Genomic DNA, 20530 nt, shown 5'->3' with positions numbered 1-20530 from the left:
AAAAGGAATTACCAAGCAAAGATAAGATAAAAGATATAATCATCAACGAGGAAATCATCCATAAAGATCATAAGAAGAAATATGATACAAATAAAGGGGTATAGTATAATATCATTTTCCATTTAAGAAAAATTTCAGCACAGCTCAGTATCTATGAAACTCTTCTAATGCTAAAAGATCTTCGAGAAATCTTGATACAGGCTCAAAAGAATCTAGAGAGATATGAACTATATTTCGCAGAAAGATGTTTGAACAAAATTTTTCATATTAGAAATGAACATGTTGTTACATTCTCTGAAGAAGATCTCATATTGAAGACTACAGAACATAATCGTCATTTATATGTCTCGGCAGAAAGTGATGGCATCATAATAAAATGAATTCTCCCCAGGTAGTCAATAAATCTCATGAGTTTGCGCACACTAAGGTCATTATCCCTTGATATTCAACATCTTGGGCCATATAAACTTATGGTGCACGGCTTTAACGAGAAAAGGCAAAAAACTATAGGATCATTTGTTCTTCCCCTAAAATTTGGAGAACTGTGCACAGAAGCAAAATTCCATATTATCGATGCGAACACTTCATTCAAGACACTCTTGGGTAGACCTTGGCTCCATGAGAATGATTTTATTCCATCAACTATGCACTAATGCATGGAATATCTAAAGGACGGAGAAAAGTTCTGAATTTCTAGAGATTTACAAGCCTTCTGATAGGAAATACTTGAAATCAAGTAATTCCTAGCCAAAACTGAAGCGGAACCAGGGAAAAACTGCTGTCTCCAGCAGTGGACAGCAGCTTTACACAGGAAAACAGTGAGGAAACGCGAGAAAACTGAGATCCAACGCAAGCAAAGGCTAGTATTTTATTAGTAGACGAATAAAATTGCAAAGATACAATTTGTTCTTCAATTCGAGAGGAAGAACGCACTATCCAAAGTCTCCGGCGAAGCCAAGAGCCCAAAACCTAGATCTCAAAGAGAAAACTCAAATTCAAGATAACCCTAATTTCCCCCTATCTCCCTAATTAAAGCAAAAGGAAAGATACAAATTACATAAACACCCTCCTCATTCAAAATTTCCCTCCAACGAAACGCTCAAAATCCTCCTAGCCCGCCTCTTCTTCCGCCGTTTTTGCGAACGGGTTCCGCCCGGCTTTGGACCGCCGGGCATAGAACCGGACTGGTTCAGCTGGGACCGGTCCAAGCGTAACACCTTCACAGTCCACGAAGTGAAAATTTATGATGATGCAAAATACTTCATTCCAAATGAAGTAAAGCCGATAAAATCTTTTGAAACTAAAGCATCGACTTCAAGGAGTACGAAACAACCCAAACAAGTCGAGAAAAAGGAGTTGGGAAGAAAGAGCATGACATCAAATCTTCCTAAAATGGCTAATACATCGCCTAAATCAAATAAAGTTGTACTTCATTTAAGAAGTGACACAGAGGAAGATGATGATAACTCAAATACCTACAAATCTAATCATACAAATACCGTGCAATATATCGTTTCAAGAAAAATGAGCAATATGCGCATTATAGAAAATACTTTTGTAGTTACATTGATCCCTCCACAACATTTCAGAGAAATCGTATCCCGCGAGGTTCATAATATTAAAGAGCTTAAAATATTTTATGTACCACCCCTACGCGGAAGTAGCAGACCGGGAAGCTTATTTTATAAATTTGAAGAATATCAAGAAGAGAATCTCGATTGGCCTAAGAATTTCAATAAAAACGCAGCGATAATTCCTATAGAAATGCCTAGATATTGTCCCAAAAGGATTCATCAAATAATATAAAAAACTTGAATTCATAATATGGTTACTTGGCGACAAGCACGTTTCTTTCAAAGAATGTGATGTCAAGAATTATCAAAGATGGGTAGTCCTGATACAAAAGACCTTAGATTTATCATAGCAGAACATGCTCAGAATAATATATGTTATGCGATAAATGACAAATATCCGACTACTGAAAACACAAATACAAATAAAGAAAGATATGAAAGCTAAACCTACACCAGAAGAACTTGAAGATGGTGGGCAGGCCGCTACCATGGAAGAGCTGAAGTAAATAAACTTGGGAACTGATTAAGACCCTTGCCCAACCTTTATTAGTGCTCTTCTCTCCAAGAATAACGTTGAAAAGATTAAAGCATTACTCAATGAATTCAGAGACTGCTTTGTTTGAACATATAATGAAATGTCATGTTTATCCCCTGATAGTTATTCATAAATTAGCCATCAAATTAGGTGTAATACCTGTTAAGCAAGCTTCAAGGAGGATGAGACTAAAAATTAAAGAGCGGGTGATTGTAGGAACTAAGAAGCTTATCGAAGCAGATTTCATTTGAGAAAAGAAATATACTAATTGGATAACCAATATTGTCCCAATAAAAAAGAAGAACGGACAAATTCACATATACATCAACTTTCGAGATCTTAACAAGGCGTGTCTGAAATACGACTTTCCACTTTTAAAATCAGAATTGTTGGTTGACAATACGTTCAACTATGATATATTCTCATTTATAGATGGGCCATTAAGATATAGTCAAATCAAAATGAAACCTGAAGATGAAAAGCATACTTCTTTCAGGACTCCTATCAGTATATTTTGCTATATAGTTATGCCCTTTGACTTGAAGAATGTTGGAGCTACATAGCAAAGGGCTATGACGCATATATTTGATGATCTTATCCACTAGAAGGTTGAATGCTATGTGGATGATCTAGTTATCAAAAGTATCGATCAAAAAGATCTGCTTGAAGATTTAAGAATTATGTTTGAAAGGATTAAAAAATTTAATCTCAAAATGAACCCACTCAAATGTACTTTCAGAGTTTCCTCAGCAAAGTTTTTTGGGTACAATGTACGACATAAATGGATTGAGGTTGATCCTATAAAGTCAAGGAAATTATAGAAATGCCGCCTCTAAAAAGCCTCTGTCAACTTCATTCTTTACAAGGGAAACTTGCATTTATACGACGATTTATCTCAAATCTATCAGGCAGATGACAACAATTTGCAAAGCTGATTAAGAAGGATGTTCATTTTAAATGGGATGATGAATGTCAAGAAGATTTCGATAGTTTTAAGAGATACCTATTAAGCCCACTTATTCTTGCAGCACCAATTCAAGTGAAGTCTCTTATCCTATACACTGCAGCGTTGGAAGAGTCCCTTAGAGCATTGCTAGCTCAACACAACAAAGAAGTCAAAGAAAATGAACTCTATTATATTAGTCGAAGGCTGATTGGAGCAGAAATATGTTACTCTCCAATTAAGAAGCATTGTCAAGCATTGATTTTTGTTGTCCAAGAAACTCTAATATTATATGCTGTCTCATAAAATTACACTGATATCAAAGATTAATCTACTGAAGTTCTTGATGACAAGACTAATATTGGCAGGTCGCCTAGCCAGGTGGGCAGTGATACTTCTGCAGTTTGATATCACGTATGTTCCATAAAAAGTGATAAAATGGCAAGTTTTAGCAGATTTTCTTGTCGCACATCCCATTCCAATAGACTCACTTGCAGATTTTGACGGTGCATCACACATTCATTACAAAACGGGTATAATGAGTCCTATTCCTTATGATTCATGTTATCCCTCATGATCGCACGTTTTATTTTCTTTTTTAAGTATCTCTGTATTCATGAAGTATGTAACTCAAAAACACTTATGGAAACAAGAAGCAGAATATTGCATAATATTTTCTAAGTGCAGGCCGCTGCAGCCTCCAAATATTCGTTGTTTGTGCTATGACCCAACTAAATAAAGAAAAAAAAAAACTAAATGTATTTATGCTACAAACAAGAAACAACATGTGATGGTCGATTTGAAGGAGGATAAAGATTTGCTACATGCAAAATCAAAAAGTAGTATTGCATTAATCAGCAATTTGAAATTAAAACAAAAATAAGTAAATGACACATAAATCTATATTGCTTATTCTACTTATTTAGCAATTTGTTTTAGGTGTCCAACTTTGGAGACACTGAACATTCTAGCATAATATTGAGGTTAACCTGCAAGTATCGCTAGCAAAGGATCTTTTAGCATCATCAGCTTCCTCCTTCCTACTTACAGGAAGGACAAAGGGATCACGGTACGCAAGAGCAGAAGCGATTGTCAATGCTGGATCTAGGCACTGGAATATAGATCCCATTAGCAACATCTTTCCAATATTTGGGTCCAATGGTAGAGTGCAAAGATGACGCCCTGTTTACATAGCATTCAAAAAAGCACATCAATGTTAGGACAAGCAGTTCATCTGATAAAGCAGCCCCCAAAGTAATCATGAAACCAACAAAGTGCATATAAAGTAACAAAAAAAATATTAAGCATGCATGTCTACCAAGAGGAGTGAGATCCTCTCTTTCATCTAATGCCCCTATTGTCCTGAGAAGTTCAAGTGCATTATTAACAGCAAGTGGATCTGGTGGTTGTAATGCCTTGGCTAGAAATGTTGCGACTGACCCAAGTTGTAAGCTTTTGATAGCTAGGCAAAGTTCTTGCAAAGGAGTTCGAAGAATTTCTGGTAACTGATATTGTGGCATTGCATCATGAATAAGCTTTGGGTACAGCCTATAACAAACTCCAGATTGAACACGGCCTGCACGACCCCTTCTCTGTATAAAGGGCACATTATTTAATTATCAAATATTAACAATATATAGACGGATTACCTTTTGAGTTAAATAAATGATGTACCTGATGGGCTGAAGCTTTTGATATCCACGATGGGAACAAGCAAGCTAGCTTATTAAGAGCATCATAGCTGGTTTGTTTTGCCTTTCCACAATCTATGACATAGACGACATCATCAACAGTGATACTGCTTTCTGCTATATTTGTTGCTAGAATGATCTTTCTGAAATTTGATAGGAAACAAACAAGAAAATGATTAAAATGGTCATTTGACTCTTTATAAAAAAACTAAAATGATCTCCAACTATATTAAAGGACCATTTTGATCCATCAACTCTTTAAAGAGGAATAAAAATAACTCCACAATGAAATTATTTTGGTTCATTTTTAAGAATTTGATGGATCAAAATTATCATTTAATATAGTTGGGGCTCATTTTAGTTTCATAAGAAGTTAAGGGACCATTTTGATCATTTTCCCAGAAACAAACAAATACCATTGTTATTTCGCTGAAGAACCTTTGTATCGAAGTTTGAAAGGACATTAATCCATAAACATATCTTAGTTAAGTGCACAAAATCACCCCAACTGGGGAAGTGACTAGGTTGCTCTTTAGATATGAAATCAGTAAAGAGTTTACCCAGTTAGCAGAATAAAACAAGGCTTTAGTCTTCCATCTTCCAAAAAAGCTTTTGCATGCCTTAATCATATTCAATTGAATTATTCATATATTAAAGACTTGTAACTTCAATTATTTCAGTGCAACACTAGCTTTTATGAAATAAATCTCATCATCTCACATCCTAAAGTCGTCCATAAAGATAAATTGAGTTTTAAACTTAACTTTCTTCATAACACAATGACCAAAAGTTGCCTTACCTTTTCTATTTTACGCAACTTAGTGTTGAGATCTGCCACCTAAGAATTAATCTCTTGGAAAAGGGGAGGACAGAAGGTAATACAAACAGCAGTTGTGCAAATAGGTTTAACGCCTCATGCACACTAGCTGGATAAAAGATAGAATGATGATTCTTAAAACAAGCCCCAAATGGTGGGATAAGGCTAATGATGATGATTATGAATTAACCATTTCTCACTCTACATTTCATAAAAAGGAAAATATAAGTAAAAGTCTTAATTTGTAAGATATACAATTGTCCATACACAGCAGTTAGATGATCTTCATAAATATAATTTTGAGTTACTCCACAGAGGTGGAGTTCAAGAATTGACGTTGCCAACATCAAGCATTAAGCTGAGATTTATTCAATCAATGCCAAGGTTTCTAGAATTGATGCATTTATATTTTGTCTTATTTTATTTTGATGTAATGTGAACAATATTAGTTGTGTTTTATGTTTTTTTTAAAAGCTATCCAATGATGGAGAACATCCAATGATCATGGTAGGATGTGCTTGGGCATGACAAGGCTTGGGTTTGCTTGCATTTGGGTCCTTCTTGTCCTTTGGGCTGTTTGTTGTATTTCAGTTTGGGCCTTGGCTGCTCTTGGATAGGGCTTTGGTTGCTTGGTTTTGAGCTTAAAAAGATGGGTTCTACTTGGTGCTAGCTCATTAATACTTGAGCTGAAGTTTAGCACATTAATTGGAGGAGTAATTGCACTTTCTAGCTCATAAATTCATAAAGGTATGTGGAGTGGAGCTTGTCTCTTCCTATTCTTGTGTCTCTTTGGTTTCTTCCTTGTGAGTCAATGTTATGGGTTGGTTATCTTTTCGTTTCTTCTCCCTGGCTGCTTTTCTGTGACCCCTCTGCCCCGTTTCCTGTGTTGGCTCCTCAGGTCCCTCTCTGACTGCTTTCCCGTGGCTTGCTGGCTGGGTGTCCCGTGGCTTTTCTTCCTGTTTTCTGTGTAGAATTTGGGGGCTGTTGTAATGTCTTTTGGCCTTTAATTTCCCCAAACCTGATTGGTTTTGTTTGGAGGTGGAATGTGTTTAGCTTCTTTCTTTTACTTATAAATTGGAGATGTTTTGAAAAGGAAAAGGTTGTTGAATATTTGAGCAAAGTCTTTACTAAAAACCTGAGGGTTTCTTCTCTTGGAAAAGCTTGAGAGCTTGTTCTACCGCCTTTCCTCCTCTCTATTTCGTCTTGGCTTCTAATCTCTTCTTCTCTATACAAGTTCTACTCCACCTGTATCCTTCTTCTTGAAGCATTTGGAAGTTGTTTGTTGGCTGATTTTGGGAGACATTTGCAAGAGGAGTTTGATAGGACGTTGGACCCCTTTGCAATGGTGGACCCTCGGTTTGCAAGCCTAAGCACTATTTTCATATATTTTTCTACTCTCGTTGCATGTGAGGAAACCGCTTGCCGGTTGTCCTGAGGATAACATTTTTATATTATTATTTTGTTTCGTTTGATTTTACTTTTCATTTGTCCTGATGTTTGTTTGGATGTTTGCAAGTTAAAGTGAATCGAGTTTGATTTTATATTGTCCATGTGTTCTCCAACTTGGCTTTTCTTTCTAGTTTTCTTACATCAAGTTTGGTATCAGAGCGAGTTAGAATATCCTTGGTTGGTTGGTCTTTTTCTTTTGAAATCTAAGATGACTAATAATCCGAGGGATTGGCAAAATATAATGCAACAGCTAGCGGATTTGCAAAATCGGATGAATGAAATGACTAACACTCTTACTAATCTAAATGTTAACCAACATAATGTCCAAACATCTGAAAGCGAAGAAGAAGTCCCTAGGAACCAAAATAGGCGTCAACGAAATTGAGATTTTGGGATTAAAATAGATGTTCACAACTTTGAGGAAAAATTACAACCTGATCCATTTCTCGAATGGATAGAAAAAATAGATCAATTCTTTGATTGGAAAGACATTCCTTAAAACAAAAAAGTGAAATTTGCAAGTTTAAAACTCAATGGTCATGCTCTTACGTGGTGGAAAAACTTACAAAACAATAGACTTAGGCGTGGGAAAGAGAAAATACAAAACTGGAAACGAATGAAAGGAAAAATGAGGGCAAATTTGTTATCATCTAATCACGCACGAACATTCTTTCAAGAATTTAATAATTTGCAACAAGGACTCAATTTGTGGAAGTACACTGAAATGTTTTACAAACTTCAATCAAGAAATGATTTAGATGAGTCTGAAGTGAAAATTGTCTTAAGGTATATCAACGGTCTTAAGTGGACAATCCAGGATCAACTGAATTTGTATCATGTAATTAAAATCGACGAGGCATATCGTATGGCATTAAAACTTGAAAGGCAACATCAAAGGGAAAAGGGGTCACAACAAGATAACGGAAACATATAAATGACGATCAACTAGCAAGGTTAAAAATTAATCTTAAACTTATGTGGGAACATCGAGTGCGAAAGTTAATACATTTGAAAATCAAAATGCGGATAAAGAAAAGGGAATTATGGGATCAAAACCTTCTGAACAACCTAGATTAATTGGGTCATGCTATAAATGTGGGCTTTATGGTTATCTTTCTGCAGCTTATAGAAAAAATAACCAACCAAGAAACAATTTCATTGAAAACGATGAAGAAATAGATGAAGAAAAAGAAAACAAATCTGAACCTCAAAAATGACAATGAATTAGAGAAAGTTGATGTTGAGGGAGATGAAGGTGAAGAGCTTTTGGTAATATGACTAGTCTTAACAATTAAAATTGACAACGGGGATAGGTGGCTTAGGAGAAACATATTCAAGACAACTTGCACGGTCGAAGGAAAAATTTGCACTCTTATGATAGATAGTGGGAGTTCTGGAAATTTTGTTTCTCAAAAAATGGTTGACAAGCTTAAGATAAAATCCAAACCACTTGTCAAATCTTATAAAATCTCTTGGTTTAAGGAGTGGGGTGAGGTTCCAATCAAGGTTTAAAATTGCGTAATTAAGCCTCGAGGCAGTTTTCATCCGTGAGGCGAGGCGTAAGCCTCGAGGCGGTCTGAGGCGTAAGCCTCACGGACACAGAATTGCGTAAATGAGAAATTAAGGGTTTTTCTTACAATAAAAAAAATATAAACCCTAGATTTTCTTACACTTGAAAAATCTAACCCTAAACTAAAAAAAAATATCTAAAATCCATGTGGAGTACTTCTAGAGGGCGGCCGGAAGTTTCAACTTCGCCGGAGAGAGGCGGCGCCGGCGGGAGAAGCGGCGGAAAGGGAAGCTAGCGGGTAAGGACCGTGCGGGAGCTCTCTGTTTCGCGAATTGAAGCCGTGCGGGTAGGAAAAATTCGGAAGGAGCTACTGTCGTGCAGGTTTAAGGAGAAAAAAACATTCATTTTAAGTGGGTGGGTCCATTCCCATGAGGCGTACGCCTCACAAAGAATTGCGCAATTGCACCTCTGAGGCGCGCCTCAGTCCATGTGAGGCGTACGCCTCTGCCAGGGATGGAATTGCGTAAGCTTTGAGACGGTTTTTGGACGAATTGCGCAGAGGCGCACCTCAAGGCGCGCCTCTTATTGCGCAATTTTAAACAGAGGTTCCAATCATAAAGCAATGTGTTGTCAACTTAATAATTTGGGGCTATTTTAAGGATCAAGTTATTTGCGATGTCGTGCCTCTTGAAGTTTGTCATATTTTGTTGGGTCGACCTTGACAATTTGATCACAAAATCATTCACAATGGAGAAAAGAACACTTATACTTTGATTCAAAGCAATAAGGAATTCACTCTCTATCCTAAAAAACATGTGCCTGATTCGCCTGCTAAAAATAACAAGGTTGTCAAAATAAACACTCATGAACTGCTTTTGAATGCAAATGATTTGAAACATTTTGAGGTAGCTTATTTGGTTTTGGGAAAGGAAATTGATTCTATTATTTAAATTCCTTAAAAAATTCGGCCTTTAATTAATGAGTTTTCTGATATATCACCTGGGGAACTGCTTATAGATTTGCCATCGATGAGAGATATTTAACATCACATTGATTTAATACCTGGAGCCACTTTACCTAACCTTCCTCAATACAGAATGTCTCCAACTGAGCATGCTGAACTTTTTAAGCAAGTAACTGATTTGTTAGAAAAGGGTTTGATAAAAGAAAGCTTAAGTCCCATGTGTTGTGCCTGCTTTATTAACTCCAAAAAAAATAGAACGTGGGGAATGTGTGTGGATGGTAGGCCAATAAATAAAATCACCATTAAATATCGATTTCATATTCCTAGACTAGATGGCATGCTGGATATGTTAAGCGGTGCAAAAATCTTTTCCAAAATTGATTTGAGAAGTGGGTATCATCAAATTAGAATAAGACCTATGGATGAATGAAAAACTGCTTTTAAAATTAAAGAAGGTTTGTATGAATGGCTTGTGAAGCCTTTTGGGCTTTCGAATGCTCCGGGCACTTTTATAAGAACTATGAATCATGTTTTGAAACCTTTTATTAGAAAGTTTGTTGTGGTTTATTTCGAAGATATTTTGATGTATTCATCCTTCTGAGCACTTTAATTATTTGAGGCAAGTGTTGCAAACTCAAAGGGAACAAAAGCTATACATCAATCTTAAAAAATGTTCTTTCATGACTTCGAATTTAATATTTTGGGGTTTTATTATTTCTACTGAGAGGATAAAAGTTGATCCAATAAAAATTGAGGCAATTCAAAGTTGGCCCACTCCTAAAAATATAAGTGAAGTGAGAGGATTTCATGGCTTGACTACTTTTTATATAAGGTTTATTAAGAACTTCAGTTCTCTGATTGCTCATATTACTGATTGTTTGAAAAATGGGATATTTAGGTGGACACTTGAGGTAGAGCAAACTTTTGAAATCATTAATGAAAAAATGAGTCAAGCTTCCATTCTTAGCTTGCCAAATTTGGAAAACATTTTTAAAGTTGATTGTGATGCTTCTCATGTTGGTATTGGTGCTGTGCTTAATCAAGAGGAAAAACCTATTGCTTATCTTAGTGAAAAACTAAATGATGCTCGATCCAAATATTCTTCTTATGACCTGAAATTTTATGCTATTGTTCAAGCTTTGAAATTCTGGAGATATTATTTAATTCAACGGAACTTTGTTTTAAAAACTGATCATAAAGCATTATGTTTTTTGGGCTCTCAAAAAAAATTGAATAAAATGCATGCTAAGTGAGTTTCTTTTTTGCAAGAGTATATTTTTCATATCAAACATAAAATTGGTGTGTTAAACAAGGTAGCTGATGCTTTAAGCAGGAGATCTCATTTGTTGGTAATTGTTTATCTATCCAACTATCACTTCTTTTAATTTTTGAAAGATACTTATGCGAATGATCCTGATTTTAAGAGTATTTGGGATTCTTGTCTTGATTATGGAACTGATCCTTCTCCTCAGTTTGTTATTCATCAAGGATTTTTGTTTAAGGGATCTAGACTTTGCATAACGAAAAATTCTTTAAGAGAGCAACTTGTGCATGAACTTCATAGTGGGGGATTGAGTGGACATTTTGGGCAAGGAAAAACTGTTGCTTTGGTTGAGGAAAAATATTTATAGCCTCATATGGGAAAACAAATTGCTAAGCTGGTAAAACAATGTAAAATATGTAAGGATTTTAAGGGAACTTCTCAAAATATTATTTTGTATACTCCTCTGCCTATTCAAAATAAACCTTGGGAGGATATCTCTATGGATTTTGTTTTGGGGTTGTCTGTTACTGCTAGAAAATTTGATTTTATTTTTGTGGTTGTGGATCGCTTTAGCAAAATGACACATTTTATTCCTTGCAAGAAAACTTCTGATGTCTTATATATTGCTGACTTGTTATTTAAAGAAATTGCTCGTCTTTATGGTATTCCTCGCACTTTTACTTCTGATAGAAATACTAGATTTTTGAGTCATTTTTGGATAACACTTTGGGCAAAATTATGAACTATTCTTCAATTTAGCAGTGCATATCATCCACAAACCGATGGGCAAACAGAAGTTATCAATCGAAGTTTAGGAAATTTACTAAGATGTCTTGCTGGAGAAAAGTCATCCCAATGGGATTTGATTTTGCCCCAAGCTGAATTTGCATACAATAATTTTGTTAATTGCCCAAAGCTGAATTTAACACTGTCGTTGCCAGGTCCCAAGTCCTGGATGAGAAAAGTGGAGGGTTGCGTTAGGTAGTCGACAGCCAGCGTAAAACTTGTCGAACAATAATGACATGAATCCTTTAAGAAATTGTGTTAATGCTAGGGCGTCCCCTGGAAGCGACGCGCTGTATGGCCTGAATACAGTGATAAGTGTGCAAGGGCCGCTGCACCGGCGCCCGGGTGTAGTGTTAAATAGGCAAGGGTTCCCACATCAAGGACGGATGTGGGCAAAGAAGCTAGTCCATGAAACTAAGATTAGGATAGGAACTTGGAATATAGGTTCCCTTACAGGAAAATTAATGAAATTAATGTATTAGTGTCCTATATTTATTTACGTTTTACTATGTGTACTAAAAGTTGTCATTATTGAATTCAACCATTATTTTTGTTAACTTTTTCTTTAGATTAAAATATATTATAGTTAACAAAATTTTGGCAAATTATATTCCATTCATTATATATTTATGTAAGCCATAATTATGAAGTTTGATGGAGAATATAAAGAAAATAAGGAGGATCTACATATGATATTTATTGATTTAGAAAAGCATAATGATAAAGTTCCAAGAGAAGTGCTATGGAGAGTTCTTTAAAAGAAAGGAGTCAATATGCTTATATTCAATCATTAAAGATATGTATGCATGAGTTATTATTGTGTTCAAACACAAGGTGGATTGACCAAGTATTTTCACCTATTTCGGTTGGGTTACATCAAGGATCAGCCTAGCCCATATCTTTTTGCTTTATTATGGATGTTCTTCACATAGACATTTGCAAAGGATGTCCTTGGTGTTTTTTTGCTGAGATATTCTTCTTGTGATAAAGACTAGAGAGGAGTTGAAGGTAAACTTAATTATGGAGGTCAACCTTAGAGTCTAAAGGTTTTCTGTGAAGAGATCTAAAACGGAATTAATAGTGTATTTTAGTAGTAATAGATCTAGTGAGGGGATTGTGACTTTGGGCGATAAGTCATTAATAAGAGTACACAGTTTTAATATCTTAGGATCTATTGTCAGAGTGATGGTAGAAATTGATGGGTATTATTAGCAGAATTCAAGTTGGATGGTTGAAGTGGAGAATGCATCGAGCTTGTTTTGTGAATTGATAGAAAGTACTCCTCAAACTTAAGGAAAATTCAATAAGATGGTATGAGGCCTGCAATGCTTATTGGTGGCCTGAATGTTGGCCTTTAAAGAGAAGCATAATATCTAAGTTAAGTGTGGCAGAGATGAGGATGCTTAGGTGGATGAATGTTTATCTCTTATTTAGAGATAGGATACGAAATGAGCTTATACGTGAAAAGGTTGGAGTAGCTCCAGTAGATATTAAAGAGAAAGTGCCTTAGATGGTTTGGTCACAAAAAACGGCGGCCTTCGATTGACTACGTTATCGAGAATACAAGAAGGTTCAATTGCTATAAAAGGTAGTAGACCTAAAAGACGTTGGTAGAAATAATTAGAATATCCCTTTCTTTATGAGAATTTGACTCTTTAACATGACATATTGAAAAAAGATTCATGTAGTCGGACCCCATGGAGTGAGATAAACTTGATGTCGTTGTTTCGTCGTCGATTATTATGTAATATAAAAAAAAATTGTTTAATTCTACCGTCCTCAAAAGCACAAATAAATATGGTAGCTTGTGTCAGTTTCTGATGTAGGAGGAAAAAAATAGCCAATTGAGAAAAAGTAGTTCGATTTGGTATTAGATACTTTCAAAGATTAACCGGAATCATAATTAAATTTTGATGGAAAAAAGAATTTTTTTTATAACAAAAGCAATAAAAATCATAAAACCGCCACAAACGATAATGAATCTTTAATCTAATGGGTTTCTGGTTGGGAACTCGATAGCCCATTGTCAATTATGAACTGTTTTTAGGTTAGTGATAGTTGTTAACTATATGCAAAAGAAACTATTTCTAGTATAGTCTAGTTCAATAGTAAGTAATTATGATATGTTAATATGAAAACTGTGAAACATCTGTTTTCTGACTTTTAGTGACCTTTATACTTTCTGTAACATTTCTTTCCTTAGCACTTCATAAAAGCTCAGGTATTTTATAACCTGTCGAGCATAGCATGTTTAGGAGCGCATCTATTTGCGTACACGCCATATTATGTAATGAATGTTCAATATGTTTATGCCATATCTTGGAGTTTAATGAGCTTTATGATATACATGTCTCTTAATTTAGAATATGAAACGCAGTCTCCAGTAGTCTTAAGTGCCAATAGAGGTTAATTATCCTCGAGAGTCTGCATTCATTGTGTTTTTTAGTGTTCTCTTTCTTTTTGCACAGTTGTGCTGCTGTTTGCTCTTCAGAAAGGTTTCCTCAATGTAATATCATGGTACCAATGCTGACTTACATCCGCTAGTAAATCATTTATAGATCTTATAGTTTGTGGAGTTCAGAGATGTTGTTTTTCGTAGATAAAATTACCTTAGGTTACTAATGCAGCTGTTACACAATTGGAATTAATAGCCGTTACAAACAGACAACGCGAATTATTGTTTGTGCCAGTTATCAATGTGTTTTTTACTGCTTTCTCGTCACTTTGGTCCTCAGCCATATTTCTTTTAGTTCTTTCTTGCCTTTTAACTACTTGAATTATGTTGCAGGATGCCGACTCAAAAAAGGGACTATCTAAAATGCTGTAAGAATGGTAGAAGTGAGCTCAAAAGGCGAAAGAAAATACTTTGAAGCCTGAAATTAATTAGACTTTGAGGATATACTTAATACTTTACAGTCAAAGCTCATGAAAAAATTATCTCTGTGAGCTCAGACTTCAATGAAAATTGCACTCTTATGTCCTATGATATCCAGGAGCTTAGGTCGAGTTGTACTGAGGCTCGGTATTCTGCTCGATAGCCTTAAGGTTAAAACCGGACGGTTCTCTCTGTCCAGATCTCTTTTTTTTTGATTACACTGTCTGCACGGATATTAATTTCTCCAAGGCCTGTATAATTCTGTACGCTGTTATGTTACTTGAATCATGCTTTTAATTCAGGTCGTCTTTTGAGTACTTTATACGGTTTCACACTTGTGGCGTGCCCCATTATAGGACGGTTAATCAAACAAATTCGGGTTGCTATCATATAATTAAATCCCCCACAATCATGCATTCTTGGCGTGGCTCTTGGTTGAGTATCTTATTTTAAACAACAATGTTTTCTGCATTTGTTGTTTTGCAAACAAGCGAATTATAATAAATAGTTGCCTTTTAACGCTGCGGAATTTTGGACTAATATCTGCTCTTGACTTGGTGTAAACCTCTTTTATTTTCAAACTGATTCTCTTACTCCTTTGCTAAGCAAAAGGCATAAAATAAGATAAACATAGATTGTAATTTAGAAAAGATATTGTTTGAGCATTCTGTAGAGGAGATAATTCGCCGGTGCGCGGTCGACGCGAATTTTTGGGAATATCTGCGGCTATTTCCTCTTGCCAGTGCCCCAGTCACCGTGTGCCCGAGTATGTCAGCTCGTTTCCGATATACGCTGAGCGTGAATTCAATGTCGAAGTCCTAGATTAACAATTGACAACGGAATAGGTGGCTTAGTGAGAAACATATTCAAGACAACTTGCCGGTAGTCGAAAGGAAAAATTTGCACTCTTATGATATAGATAGTGGGAGTTCTTGGAAAATTTTGTTTTTCTCAAAAAATGGTTGACAAGCTTAAGATAAAATCCAAACCACTTGTCAAATCTTTAAAAATCTCTTGTTTAAGGAGTGGGGTGAGTGGTTCCAATCAAGGTTTAAAATTGCGTAATTAAGCCTCGAGGCAGTTTTTCATCCGTGAGGCGAGGCGTAAGCCTCACGAGCGGTCTGAGGCGTAAGCCTCACGGACACAGAATTGCGTAAATGAGAAATTAAGGGTTTTTCTCTACATATAAAAAAAACATAAACCCTAGATTTCTTACACTTGAAAAATCTAACCCTAAACTTAAAAAAATATACTAAAATCCAATGTGGAGTACTCCATGCAGGGCGGGCCGGGAAGTTTCAACTTCGCCGGAGAGAGGCGGCGCCGGGCGGGAGAAGCGGCGCGAAAGGTGAAGCTAGCAGGTAAGGACCGTGCGGGAGCTCTGCTGTTTCGCCAATTGAAGCCTGTGCGGGTAGTGGAAAAATTCGGAAGGAGCTACTGTCGTGCAAGGTTTAAGGAGAAAAAACATTCATTTTAAGTGGGTGGGTCCATTCCCATGAGGCGTACGCCTCACTAAGAATTGCGCAATTGCGCCTCTGAGGCGCGCCTCAGTCCATGTGAGGCGTACGCCTCTGCCAGGGATGGAATTGCGTAAGCTTTGAGACGGTTTTTTGGACGAATTGCGCAGAGGCGCACCTCAAGGCGCGCCTCTTATTGCACAATTTTAAACAGAGGGTTCCAATCATAAAGCAATGGTGTTGTCAACTTAATATTTGGGGGCTATTTTAAGGATCAAGTTATTGCCATGTCGTGCCTCTTGAAGTTTGTTCATATTTTTGTTGGGGTCGACCTTGACAATTTGAATCACAAAATCATTCACAATGGAGAAAAGAACACTTATACTTTGATTCAAAAGCAATAGAATTCACTCTCTATCCTCAAAAAACATGTGCCCTGATTCGCCTGCTAAAATATACAAGGTTGTCAAATAAACACTCATGAAATGCTTTTGAATGCAAAATGATTTGAAACATTTTGACTGGTAGTTATTTTTGGTTTTGGGAAAGGAAACTGATTCTATTTATTATAACTTCCTTAAAAAATTTCGGCCTCTTAATTACCCTGAGTTTCTTCTCGATATAATCACCACATGAAACGGGGGATACCTGCTCCAATTATCAGAAAATTGCAAAGGTTTTCGCTTGAGCAGATCTAAAACGGAATATATAGTGTAATTTTAGTAGTAATAGACCTAGTGAGGGGATTGTGACTTTGGGCGATTAAGTCATTAATAAGATTACACGTTTTAAATATCTTGGATCTATTGTTCAGAGTGATGGTGAAATAGATGGGGATATTATCAGCAGAATTCAAGTTGGATGGTTGAAGTGGAGGAATGCATCGAGCTTGTTATGTGATAGAAATGTACCCCTCAAACTTAAGGGAAAATTCTATAAGATGGTAGTGAGGCCTGCAATGCTTTATGGTGCCGAATGTTGGCCTTTAAAAGAGAAGCATAATACTAAGTTAAGTGTGGCAGAGATGAGGATGCTCAGGTGGATGAATGTCTTTACCCTTAGAGATAGGATACGAAATGAGCATATACGTGAAAAGGTTGGAGTAGCTCCAGTAGAAGATAAGATTAGAGAAAGTCGCCTTAGATGGTTTGGTCACATAAAACGGCGGCCTTCCAATGACTCGGTTAGGAGAGTAGAGGTATTAGATTTGACTTATGTTAAGAAAGGTAGGGGTAGACCTAAAAAGACTTGGTTAGAAAATATTAGGAATGACCTTTCTTTATTAGATTTAAACGAGAAATTGACTTTTAATAGGACACAATGGAGAAAAAGGATTCATGTAGCCGACCCCACGTAGTGGGATAAAGGCTTGATGTTGTTGTTGTTGCTCCACTGGTAAAATTTCATTTGAAATCATTTATGGTCAGCCTATATCTCACATTTTAGATAGAAATTATTTGCCTTTGCCAAATAAAATTAGTGTTGAAGCTTCTGAAACTTTTGACCATATCAAAACTGTCCAACAGCAAGTCCTTGAAAAACTCAGAATGGCTAATATTAAATACAAATCTGATGCTAATAAACATTGAAGGGAAGTTTATTTCAAAGAGGGAGATTTGGTTATGGCATACTTTCATCGTCAATGATTTCCTGTAAGCACTTTTGGAAAATTAAGTAGGAAGAAATTTGAGCATTTTCGTGCTCTAAAAAAATTGGGCTCAAAAGCTTCTCTCTTGGATCTACCTATTACTGTTGGTACTTCTCCTATGTTTAATGTTTGTGACCTTTCTTTGCATGAAGGAAATTCTGAAGATCATGTGGAAATTAAAACTTTTGACACTCTCCACTTCAGTTTTAAATAATGATGAACAGGTTGAAGATGTTATTGATGTCAAAGATACTAAAACTAGGCATGGCGAGCACATGAGGTTTTTAGCAAAATGAAAGAATCGTCCTTTGACAGACTATACTTGGATGGATGCCAATGAGTTAAAAAAAAAAAGTCATCCGAATCCTTATAAAAAGATTGTGAAATCTTTCTCATCAGGAGATGAGATTCTCCCACAAGGGGGGAATTAATGCATTTATATTTTGTCTTATTTTATTTTGATGTAATGTGAACAATATTAGTTGTGTTTTATATTTTTTTTAAAAAACTATCCAATGAAGGAGAACATCTAATGATCATGGTAGGATGTGCTTGGGCATGACAAGGCTTAGGTTTGCTTGCATTTGGGTCCTTATCCTTTGGGTTGTCTGCTGTATTTTGGTTTGGGCCCTGGCTGCTCTGGGGTTGGGCTTTGGCTGCTTTGTTTTGAGCTTAAAAAGTTGGATTCTACTTGGTGCTAGCTCATTAATGCTTGAGCTGAAGTTTAGCTCATTATTTGGAGGAGTAATTGCACTTCTTAGCTCATAAATTCATAAAGGTATGTGGAGTGGAGCTTGTCTCTTCCTATTCTTGTGTCTCTTTGATTTCTTCCTTGTGAGTCAATGTTATGGGCTAGTTGTCTTTTCGTTTCTTCTCCCTGGCTTCTTTCCCGTGACCCCTCTACCCCGTTTCCTGTGTTGGCTCCTCGGGTCCCTCTCTGGCTGCTTTCTCATGGCTTGCTGGCTGGGTTTCCCGTGACTTTTTTTCCTGTTTTCTATGCAGAATTTAGGGGTTGTTGTGGTGTCTTTTGGCCTTTCATTTCCCCAAACCTAATTGGTTTTGGTAGGAGGTGGAATGGTTATTTAGCTTCTTTCTTTTGCTTATAAATTGGAGATGTTTTGAGAATGAAAAGGTTGTTGAATATTTGAGCAAAGTCTCTACTAAAAACCTGAGGGTTTCTTCTCTTGGAAAAGCTTGAGAGCTTGTTCCACCCCCTTTCCTCCTCTCTATTTCGTCTTGGCTTCTAATCTCTTCTTCTCTATGCAAGTTCCACTCCACCTGTATCCTTCTTCTTGAGCATTTGGAAGTTGTTTGTTGGCTGATTTTGGGAGACATTTGTCGGAGGAGTTTGGTAGGACATTGGACCCTTTTGTAGTGGACCCTCGGTTTGCAAGCCTAAACACTATTTTCATATATTTTCCTACTCTCGTTGCATGTGAGGAAACCGCTTGCCGGTTGTCCTGAAAATAGCATTTTTTATGTTATTATTTTGTTTCGTTTGATTTGACTTTTCGTTTGTCTGGATAATTGTTTGAATGTTTGCAAGTTAAAGTAAATCGAGTTTGGTTTTATATTGTCCTTGTGTTCTCAAACTTGACTTTTCTTTCTAGTTTGCTTACATCACAGCAGTTAGATGGTCTTCATAAATATAATTTTGAGTTACTCCACAGAGATGGAGTTCAAGAATTGATGTTGCCAATATCAAGCATTAAGCTGAGATTTATTCGATCAATGCCAAGGTTTCTAGAATCGTTTCATCTTTATAGAAGATATAAAATTCATAGAGACAAAGTATAACAGTTATATAATTTTAAAATAGTAAAGTGATGTGGACCCGTATCCAAGAAACAAAAAAAATCAAATCATTTGCTCACCTGCTCTCTGCCCCCGCACGTCGTCGCCGCTCTTCCCACGACGAGGCCATACCTCGCGTCGCTTTTCTCCCACGTCGTCTACACGACCCATTGGCGTCGTTAAATAGAAAAAGAAAACCAGGCCGAAGGCCTCGTTCGACTCTTTGGCTGGCTCTCCGCTCCCGCTCGTTCCCAATCTCCCTTTCGATCGCCACTGCAGCCTCGTCGCGGCCGAACGACTTCGTTCCTGCATCGCCGCTCGACTCTATTCCTTCGACGACTTTCCCTTCCTGCTGCTCGGAAGTTACGACATTTAGATCGGAAGTAACAACATGAACTCGCTGACGGTGAAGGTAACTTTCTCTCCTTCCGCGCGCGTCTCCGACCCTCCTCGTGGCTGGTTGACGTCGCTCCTTCGAGCGACCTTCCCTTCCTGTTGAATCGGAAGTTACGACATTTTGAAAGGAAGCACGACGGGAGCTCGTTGTGATCGCAGCTTTCTCCCTATCACGAGCCTTCTTCGGCTCTGTTGTCGCTGTCTGACCTCGCTCCTCCGACATTCCCATCCAGTTGGATCGGAAGTTAACACATTTTGATCGGAAGTTATGACACTCTGATCGGAACAAGAACGGGAACTCGCCGGCGTGAAGGTAACTTGCTACCTTTCGTGCTCTTCTTCAGCCAAATCCCGAAATCCACCGAACTAAGGGGCTGTTTGGCAACAAGTGGGATTTAGCTTTAGTGGGATTTAATAAATCCTTTAAATCCGGATTTAGTAAATCCGAAATATGTTAAATCCTGAAAACTATTTGGTATGTCAAATGTTAAATCCTGTTAAATCCTGAGAAACTGTTTGGCAACATATTTCAGGATTTATAGCAGTTAGGGATTTAAATGTGAAAAATATAATTATAACTTAAAAATAAATTTATAATTAAAAATAAAAAATATAATGTGTTATAAATTTAATAATATGTTAAGTACAAATTACTTATTAATTATTATTTACACAATTAATTATATATTTAATAATAGATATATTAAGTTATATTAATTAAAAAGAGGTAGAATCTCCCAACCTCTTGTCCAAGCCGGCTCTTCCACGACCCCTCTGTGCGGCTCGGCTTCGCTCCTTTGGCGTCGCCCCTTTGCCTGCAGGATCGA

General features: G+C 36.8%; 1 protein-coding gene across 4 annotated transcripts in view; it reads right to left on the bottom strand.

Annotated features, from left to right (window-relative positions):
* Nucleotides 1-20530, bottom strand: part of LOC110109393 (DExH-box ATP-dependent RNA helicase DExH1) — a 75455-nt gene that overhangs the window by 23463 nt on the left and 31462 nt on the right. For all 4 annotated transcript variants that reach the window (XM_020840453.2, XM_020840452.2, XM_020840451.2 and 1 more), the window contains exons 11-13: nt 4727-4886; nt 4371-4644; nt 4042-4234 (exon numbers count right to left, since the gene is read on the bottom strand). In XM_020840453.2, coding sequence (XP_020696112.1) covers nt 4042-4234; nt 4371-4644; nt 4727-4886 — 627 coding nt within the window. The remainder of the gene's footprint in view (nt 1-4041; nt 4235-4370; nt 4645-4726; nt 4887-20530) is intronic.

This window comes from Dendrobium catenatum, unplaced genomic scaffold, assembly GCF_001605985.2.
Source record: "Dendrobium catenatum unplaced genomic scaffold, ASM160598v2 fragScaff_scaffold_231, whole genome shotgun sequence".
Classification (NCBI taxonomy): Eukaryota; Viridiplantae; Streptophyta; class Magnoliopsida; order Asparagales; family Orchidaceae; genus Dendrobium; species Dendrobium catenatum.
The sequence above is the reverse complement of the archived record's forward strand: the minus strand, read 5'-3'. Positions and strand labels throughout refer to the sequence as shown.